The sequence below is a fragment of the Camelus ferus genome, chromosome X, assembly GCF_009834535.1.
Source record: "Camelus ferus isolate YT-003-E chromosome X, BCGSAC_Cfer_1.0, whole genome shotgun sequence".
NCBI classification, from domain to species: domain Eukaryota; kingdom Metazoa; phylum Chordata; class Mammalia; order Artiodactyla; family Camelidae; genus Camelus; species Camelus ferus.
Window position 1 is genome coordinate 89,787,877 of NC_045732.1, and position 9,381 is coordinate 89,797,257.

The window sequence follows — 9,381 nt, forward strand, 5'->3', positions numbered from 1 at the left end:
CTCCCAGGGACCCTTCCCCACTCTGCAGCACACAATTTTCTATTTTACTTTCTTTGGTTCTGTTTCCACCTAGTTCATTCTCTCTCTCTGTGGCCTTCATTCTCTTTATCACAGAGAAGGAAATTAAGGAGAGGTTTCACAGAAGAAGATAGAGAGTGACACAAATTCTGAATGAGAGTTCACCAAATGCTGGAATGTGAAAAAAAGAGCATAAACCATAGAAAAAGGTTCAGAAAGTCAGAGAAGGTGCTAGTGAGCCACGGACAGGGAAGAAACAGCAAGGGAACAGTCCTCGAATGAGGAAGACCCATGAATGCGGGTAAGGGCTGAGGGTAAGGCATTTGCAAGAGCAACTTTACGCAAAAATCAGACAGAAAGGCAAGCACCACAGAGAAGGCTCTTGGGGAGATATGGAAGCAAGGAGAAAAGAAGAGAAAAAGACATTTAAAAATTAGAACAGGAAAAAGAGAGGGAGATACAGACACACGTACAGAGAGATCAACAGGCAGAAAAGTCCAAAGATGGGGAGAGAAAAAAAGAGAGAGGCTAAAACAAAGAAAGCAGAAAGAAAAGGGCAGTGCCTCAGGCAGACAAAGGCCAGGATCAGACGGACAGCCACAGACTGACTAAGGCTTACTCAGGGACACTTGAGAGTCACTGGAACAAAGTAAGAATGGCAGCAAGAAGGAGACTGGTGCCACAGAGAACGTGCCAATGCAAAAGGAGTCAAGGACACTCAGTAAAGCAGTGGGATGACCTACGGAGGAAAACTTGGTGTCAGAGAGACTCATACCGACTGAGACAGGTAGCCAAACGCCTACATACAAAGAGTCAAAGACAACCTGACCGAAGACGGACAGAATGGGAGAGAGAGGGCACAACGAAGGCAGTGACTCACACCAACAGAGTGCCAAGGACACCAAACGGAGTCCAGAGAGGAAAAGAGAGCAGCAGGGCCTCAAAACAACAGAAAGAAAGGAGCTCGTGGGGGAGAGAGCGCACACAGGAGGGAGCCAGGGAACCCCTGGGAGAGCGCCAGGGCTCTGACCGGCTGGGCCTCCGGCACTCACATGACAGGAGTTGTGAGAAGTAAACCGTCAGATGGGGGCCCATCAGGGAGGGCCTTTTGCGGGGACAACAGTTTCTGGTAGGAGAGCATACCGCTCACCGCAAACCTCAGGCTGCAGGCACCCTGGGTTCCAGGCTCTGCAAGTCGACAGGGCTCTCTTCCTGGATTAGCAAGGTTCCTCTTTACCTCAGCTCCTGAGCCTAAACTCAGGGGTCTGATCAGAACAGGGCAAGGAAAGAAGAAACGAAGAACTAGGATTGGTTTCCCTTCCACAGGTGGGACCAGTAAAGGCAGAAAAGGGCTAAGAAAAAAAGTACCCCAGAACCAGGCAACACAGCATATCTATCATCCGATTAACAGGCTAGAAGAACATGTACCCTTTCCTCCTGAAATTTTTCTTTTCTTTTTCTTTCTGCAGATATCCTCCGTTGCTCATCCTTTGCCTTCTGCTCTCTCAGTCTTCGTTGCTTTTCCTCCATCTGTTTTTCATATAGGATCTTAGACTTTCTTTCTTTCTCAAGAAGTTGTATTTCTTTATTAGCTGAAATATTCCAAATGCAAGGTATAAGAGCCAAGAAAATATTTCAGTTTTCCACATTACATACAGAGTAGGAAAAACTTAATGTATTTTATTCTCTTTCTTAAAAATACCATAATCTATGCTAATAACTACAGATTTATTATATAAGTGAACAGAGATGGCCATGAAAGAATCATTTCCACTGGGTGTTCATTTAACTCCCAAGAAGTGAATTGGCTTAGATGACTCTCCTCCTGTCCAAACTAAAATTTCAAATTCAGAAGAAATATTTTTTTTCGTGTGATGTTACTGCTGACTTGAGCTGAAGTCAAACCCCACCAGATTAACCTGCTGTACATTAAAATAAGAATTTAAAAAACACACATATGGTCAGAATATATGTTTTTCCCCCTTCTACTAGGACACTTCATTCCAAAGGCCTCACCTAGGCAGGCCACATCAAGACAGCCAGTTTGACCTTCATGGGCTCAGGCACATACCACACTACTGAACAGCATGATGTTTTCCTATATTCAAATTTCCCCTCACTAAAGCCTGGAGAGCATCTATGCAGTTGTAAAATACTCTTATAGAGCTACAGGAAGAAACACCTCCTTGCCAAAACAAAGACAATTGCTATTCCATTTGAATGAAGTTGAGCACTAGTTTTGCAGTGGATTTACAAGACCAGGTGAGAAAAATACATAGTTGAAAATTTCTCTCAAGGTGTAGAAAAAGATTGTTCTTTAAGATCCTAACTGATACAAAGTTATACTTGAGAAGCATAGCAACCAGTGAAAGATATCATATCTATTTTAGGATTATTAGCGACTTCATTTTTGGTTTTAGAATCATTTTTACTGAAATCCCATTTTGCTTGTTTGTACAAACACTGAAGAAATTTTCATACCTTAGTTTTCAGAAAATAAAAGCTAACAGAAACTACTAGTTCAAAAATTAAACAATTTGGTCAAATATTTTTCATAGGCCTTCTTTATCTAATTTAGTTCAAGCTTTTAACCCAATATAGCACATACTATTAGAAAGTATAATCTATCATATAAACAGATTAAAAAGTAAGTAAAACCACTTTGGAAACAAATAACCTTAACATATAATTCATTCATTTTAATTTTTTAAAAAAGTCTAATACATACCATCTTCCTGTCTCTTTTTCTCCTCTCTTCGCTCCTTTGCTAATCTTTGTTTTATATCGTTTTTAAGCACAGATCCATCTATTACTAAAAAAATAAATAAATAAAAGAATATAGTTAGGCATTAATGGGATATCAAACTTTAATGATATGATACTTCGACATCTATCAAAGCTTTCTAGAAATTATACCTGGTTTAAATGCTGACTTTGCATTTGAAGACTGAGGTGCAAGAGTGCTAAAGCCACTCTGGTTTCGTCTTTCTTCAGCAATTGCGTTAGCAGCAGCGACTAAAATGCAGGGAGATAAAGGAAAGGGATTAGATATTAAGCATACAAACAGCCAATCCGGGGTGGCAAAGCACAGCCAACTGTATCTTTGATGATAAGACAGTATCTCTTCTAGAAGGCATAAATCATGACAGATTACTCTGGGTCAACAAAAAAGACATACTGAGTACCTATGATGTTCAACAATAATTTAACGAAGAATTTAAGTGTTTACTGTGGCCATGCTGGCCTGTGTGTGCAGCTACAGAGAGTGGTTTGTGGAAGTCACAGCGCAAGCTTGTGGATGAGTAGGAGCTAACGATTAACAGTTTTCAAAAATGCCTCAGACAAGACATTACACCAAGTACTAGAAAAACTGAGCTGGCAAGGAACTGGAAAAACTGTTTTGCCATAAAGTGGGGGAATTTAGAAAAGAAAAGATTTGGAATTTATGGATCTGAATTTGGAAGTTAAATTGTCAACAGTGACAGCCTCAGAGATTCGGCCAAATATGAACGAGTATATTTTACATTATCTAGACAGGGGCTTTCTACCCTGGCTGCAAACTAGAGTCACCAAAATTGCTTTTAAAAAAATTAGCAATGCCTTCCCCTCCCGGTCCCCACACTGTGAGAGTGGGGTCCAGCCTTTGCAGTTGCTAAAAGCTCCATTCTGATGCACAGTGAAGGTGGAGAAACACTCGAGGAATTTCCAACGTGATGGTATTATTCTAGGTAGGAAAATGTCGAGCAAATAAATATAAATTATATAATATAAAATTTATATGTCATGTGTAAACAGGTAGAAAAGTGGTAAGTAAACTTCAAAAAGGGTGAAATATAAGATTATGGGGGCATAATTTGAGGGAAAGTGAGAAAAACTAAAATTCTAGGATGATACACACACAAGTTATTATTGAGGAATTCCCAATACATTAAAATAATAATTTTAAAAACACACCTATGGTCAGAATATATGTTTTTTTCCCCTTCTAACACAATCCATATATGGCTGTATCTAAAATGCCGCACAATATTGGGCATCTTCAGGCAGGGGCTGGAGAATAGCACTGAATTATGACCCTGTGATACTGCGTACAGCTCTGGTTTCTATATTTCAAGAAAAATGTTCACAGTTGAAGATGGGCAGTTAAAATAGGGGAATAGAGGAGCTGTGGCTGTACTCGGAATGAATGGACTTTGAGATGTTAGTTGCCACTGAGGAAAGGTATCTGGGACCCATTTTACAGAGTAACCTTGAAAGGTGACATCACAATTGCTGCCAAAGGCATTGCCATTTTAAAAGGGAAAAAGGATTTTTTTTTAATCCCAGAGACCTAACAGCTCAGATAATCCATGATCTAGCTTGAAAATTACTCTTCTCAGCTTCCTCAGTAATTTAACTACCAGCAGTTTTGTGGACCATAATTATCCTCTGAATTTGAGTACTAGTGTATTAAGAAAAAAATTCTTAAATATAGTCTATAAATTAATTAAACCATCCTACGTATCTCCCTCCCACTCACAACATATCTATGTGAGCACAGAGAAACCAGCATTGTTTTTGTACATTTGGTTTTCCCACTTAAAAGTCCTAAGGAAAGTCCGTATTTTGGCACAATTCAGTTGGCCGTAAAGACAATATCTCTCAAGATGTACAATTTTACCAGATTTAAAGATCTTATTAATTAGAAGTAACCTTAGAAATAGCTGTGGTGGGAATAATGAACCAAATCATACAAAGGTCATAATATCAAATTTGATTTCTAGAGCTTTATATCCAAATTCCTACTGGCAAGAAATACATTTACCAAAAGGACAGGTTCTAAAAATTATTTAAAATGTCCAGGCAATTCGAGAAAGCCTTTATGTATGAACTTAACAGAATGAACATTCAACTCCACCCAATGAGGGAACTTACTTACCATTCACTTTAAGGTAACAGTAAGGCACAGTAGAGTATTTCTATAGTTCTTATACTAACTCTCAAATTAAAGTTAAAAGTTATCTTTTGCCTGAAGACTAAATAAGAAAATGTGTAGAGTTTATTACTAAGACTGAATTATGAATCTTAATCTGTATTTGCAGTACTTTCCTAAAACTTGCCATAACAAATAATGTGTATCACTTCACCATTTACCAAGTTCTTTTCATTTGTATTACCACATTAAATTCTCATAACACTCCTATAAAGGGTATTACTATTTTCCTCACTTTCTTTTTTTTTTTTCAGATGAAAAACCTGAGATCACACAGCCAGCAATCGGTAAAGCCAGAACTTAATCCAACTGTAGATTATGAAGCAACTTTATTTTGAAATATTATATAATTATCAAGACTGTATAAAACTCACATCAACCTTTATATGACTTAGTTTAATAATTCCACCTCAGCCACTTCTAAGGTTACTTCTTTTTAAAATACCACAAGGAAGGAATTAAGATCTAAATGCATAAAACTGATTTAATGATAAGTAAATGAAATATATGGGTTTTGGGTTAAAATATACTTTGGAAATATAGCAATGGAAAAAATTTTAAATAAAGCATTTACTATGTATTTTTTAAAGAAAGTACTATCATGCTGCGGCTAACAAACGCCTAAGTTTAGAGAAAATGTGTAAAAGACATTACAAGAAGAAAATCAGTCCCTCTGATGGGGAAACTTAACAAACTCAATCAGCCTAGCTAGCTAGCTCAATAAAAGCCTCAGAATGAAGTGAGCCCAAAACAGGTGACACTAGGATGCCAAACTTAAAGAATGCTTTTCACTTGACAGATTTTTAAATGATGTCATTGAAATTTTGAGGCCCCTTCTGGACACAAAGTATTTTAACTCATTACTGACTTCAATATAGTAGGACATTTCTGCTTCTCTCCTGAAACTACCCGCTTCCTCAAAACACACACAAAGATCTTTGTCACAAGAGCTCTGCTCCACTAGGGCAAGCTCAATGCAAGAAGGAAGAACATTTTTCCACGACAGCTTGCTAGTTCAAGAATGGTAATAATCTTCCTAAAGCCGCACCCAAGCACAATCACCCCAAAATGCTTAATCCTGTGAGATGTCAATGATACTCATCCCAGTACTTACTTAGCAAAAATTCTACACTGTCTGCCACAGCTGTTGCTCCTGAAATCACTTGGAGTTCAACATAAAATCTTTAGCCCCCACCTCTCCAAGACTTTTCTTCTGTACTCATTAGAAACATTAGATCACATAAACTAGTATTTTTTTTTAATAAGGTAGCAAAAGGCAGAGATTGTAAAAACTGACTGAAGGTTTTTATTATAAAGAGGGCTGTGGTTACGGCAGAGAACAACCGTACCATGAAGCTAACTGCTACAGATTAATACAGTGCTACTCACTGTTATCTGGGTAACAGAATGAAAAGCAGCAATTGCTACAGTCTTATATTGAGCTCCTGCTGGATGCAGCCTGCAAAGTGCTGGCTGGGGAGGTCAGCAGATTCTTTTCCAGCAGCCCAGTCCCTGACCCTTCCTACAGCTGCTGGCCCAGTCTTGGATCCACCTTCACTCAAAGCCAAGCAGTTGGAAGTCATGTGGTCTCCTGTGGATCCATTCCACCCATACCAAGAATCTCTCTTCATAGCTTTATGACAGTTTGCACGTGAGAAAATATTGAGGAAAAAAAATAGGAACCCAAAGAAATCTGCAATCAGGGAACCACAAATATAAGGTACATTCACAGAATTCTGCCTAAACAGCAACAAAGTCTACTCACTGGTATTTGGATAACAGAAAAGAAGCATTTGTCACAAAGTGGCAGAACATTTCACTGACTCCTTGTCCCCGTTAGGAAAATGCTGAGGCCATGCTGAGACCAAGTTATAGTCAAGTTGGTCCTCTATGAAAGTTTAACATGTGACGTTTTCAATTCCTAATATGAAATGGACATATGAAATGGGCAGCAAAGATGTCAACTAGGGTTCTGGGTTAAGCCCCTCCTTTTTTGGGGCATCATGGCTTTAAGCTTTTGGTTTGAAATACTGTGAATTCAAGCAACTGTCCCATATAAAACTTTAAAATACTTTTCGACTTTCAATATACAAATCTTTGAATTTATTGCAAAGTCCCCCTCTAGGTGAACCATAATAAGCCAGAGACAAAAAGAAGAGTTTTTCTCCCTATGGAACGATGAAAGTGTATTTGCTTCTGACACCTCCGGAGAGTTGATTCAAAGCGTTCTGAAATAACAAAGCCTTCCAATAGTAGCCAGGCTAAAACTTAATTCTCAACTGCAAATGAAAAAAATCCTTAAGGATTTCAACAAAATCAGTAAGACTGTTTTATTGGAGCTCATATAAAAGGAAACCAGCCTGAGAACAGGCTAAAAGCAACCTCCCACAATCGAATACTACCTCTCTCAGGCAGTGGACAAGTCTCTTGGGCTAAGCAATGCGCTGTCCAATTTTATAAAATCAACGATTTGGGGTGGGGGGAAGGGTACTTTCTGGCGATGGGATCAGTTTAGGAGAAAGCACTTTGAAGCGCTGACTCCCATTCAGCTCAGCCTGGGGTCTGCAAGAGGTCCCACGGAAGATGACATCTTGGCGAAGTCATGTGCTACAGGAGGCAAACCCGGAGGAGCCGAGAGCCAAGTTTCATCCCAACTTTCAAAGCAAGACCTCCCCCCCAAGGCCCCCTCGTCACCGGCCCTTGACCGGGAGGGTGCAGGAAGTCAAGCCTTGGGAGAGACAAGGACTGAGACCGTGGGAGAGGACGAAAGCGCGAGCGCCCCGGGCCGCGGGAAAACTTCAGGGCTGCCCCGGGCCCCGAGGGCTATCCCAGCGCCCGCACATCCCCGGCAGCTGCGCGTCCCGTCTGCGAAGGCGTCCACCGCCCCCACTGGCAGGCGAGGCTCGGGGCCGTCCGCGGGGTCCCGGGTGCCAGGCCCCTGCCCTCCCGCCCCAGCAGCGCCCGTTAGTTCTCTCGCTCCCCGCCCGTGGGGGTGCGGGCGCGGGCGGTGGCAGCTGGACCGCGGGCTGCGGGACTCAGGCCATTGGCGGCGCGGGCCAGCCGTCTCCCTTCCCGCCCCCGTCCCGTCCCGTCGCCCCGTCGCGTCCCCGGGCGCTGTGGCACGAGGGGACATCAGACCGCGCGCGAGGAGACTCCGGAGTAAAGTTTTCCGGCGCGGGCCACGCCGCTCCAGAGGTCCCTGGGGCCGCGGGAACCCTGCCTCCCGCGCGCGCCCGAGCTCCCCCGGGAGCCGCCGGCCCGCTCACCCATCCGTTCCCGCAGCCCCTTCAGGGATGTGCTGCCGCGAGCGCCAGCCCGCTCCGCCATCTTCAGAGCCGCCGAGCTGGGAGCCGCTGCTGCCGCCGCCGGGACCCCAGTGCGCAGGCTCTGGCGCGGCCGCCACGGGGGTCGGGGGCGTGGCTCCGGGGGCGGGGCGGGGCCCAAAGAGACGCCGCGGCAGCCTCAGACCCGCAAACGCCGCAGCGCTACTTTCCGGGACCACCTTGTGTAAGGAAACCGTCTTCTACGTCCCGTGCTCTCCCCATACCCTCATCTTGGAGGACAGCCAATCATCAGCTGGCTTGGCTATCCAACAGTCCTTTTTCTTTTCATCACTTCTACCTAGAAACGCAGTACATTCATTCTTCATTCATTCGTTCATTTAAGGATCACTTCCTAAGTGCCTCTTGGGTTCGCCTGCATTATGAGTTTGCTAGTCTTTGAAAAACAACAGTAAGGCCCAAGTTGGGCGAAAGGTTGGGAAAGAGGTTCCTGTGAGGTGCTAGGGGCCTGATCACGAGTAAAAATTTTTTAAGTTATTGACAATAAACCATGACACTGTTAGGTCTCAAAGTTGTGTGAATTACCTTTCGGGTGTTTGTGAATCTTTAAAGTGAAGGAGAGGACTTACTGGTGTTAATCTCTCCAGATAGATACATATAAAATACATCAATAATTAGTATCAAGAATGCATAAAGATCTAAAAATACTTAAGAAAAAGACAACCCCCCAAAAAGTGAGCAAAAGGCATAAACAGGCCTTTCACAGGAGAGAAGACACAAATGGCCAAATTAGCATATGAAAAGATGCTGAAATTCTTTAGCACTTGAGAGAATACAGATGAAAACCACAAGATACCATGTTACACCTACAGATTTGTCAAAAATTAAAGAATGTACAGTAAGTGTTGGTGAAGACGTAGAAAAATAATACTATAAATCAACTATACTTCAATTAAAAAAATACTAGTACAGAAAAAAATTGCCATTATAGCACCTGAAGCCCTGCGCCTACGTATATACAGACACCAGTGCTTTGCATGATGTACAGGAGATGGTAGCCGTGACTATTATTACACCCGTGGACTAATCATGCATGCGCAAGGCACATAC

The 9,381-nt window shown here is 42.2% G+C and overlaps 1 protein-coding gene across 3 annotated transcripts in view; it reads right to left on the reverse strand.

The window, feature by feature from the left end:
* MAP7D3 (MAP7 domain containing 3) overlaps window positions 1–8,407 on the reverse strand; it is a 29,152-nt gene extending 20,745 nt beyond the window's left edge. For all 3 annotated transcript variants that reach the window (XM_032474600.1, XM_032474598.1, XM_032474601.1), the window contains exons 1-4: window positions 8,257–8,407; window positions 2,935–3,033; window positions 2,747–2,830; window positions 1,447–1,610 (exon numbers count right to left, since the gene is read on the reverse strand). In XM_032474600.1, the coding sequence (XP_032330491.1) occupies window positions 1,447–1,610; window positions 2,747–2,830; window positions 2,935–3,033; window positions 8,257–8,317 (408 nt within the window). In that variant the 5' untranslated portion in view covers window positions 8,318–8,407. The remainder of the gene's footprint in view (window positions 1–1,446; window positions 1,611–2,746; window positions 2,831–2,934; window positions 3,034–8,256) is intronic.
* Window positions 8,408–9,381: the final 974 nt, after the last annotated feature.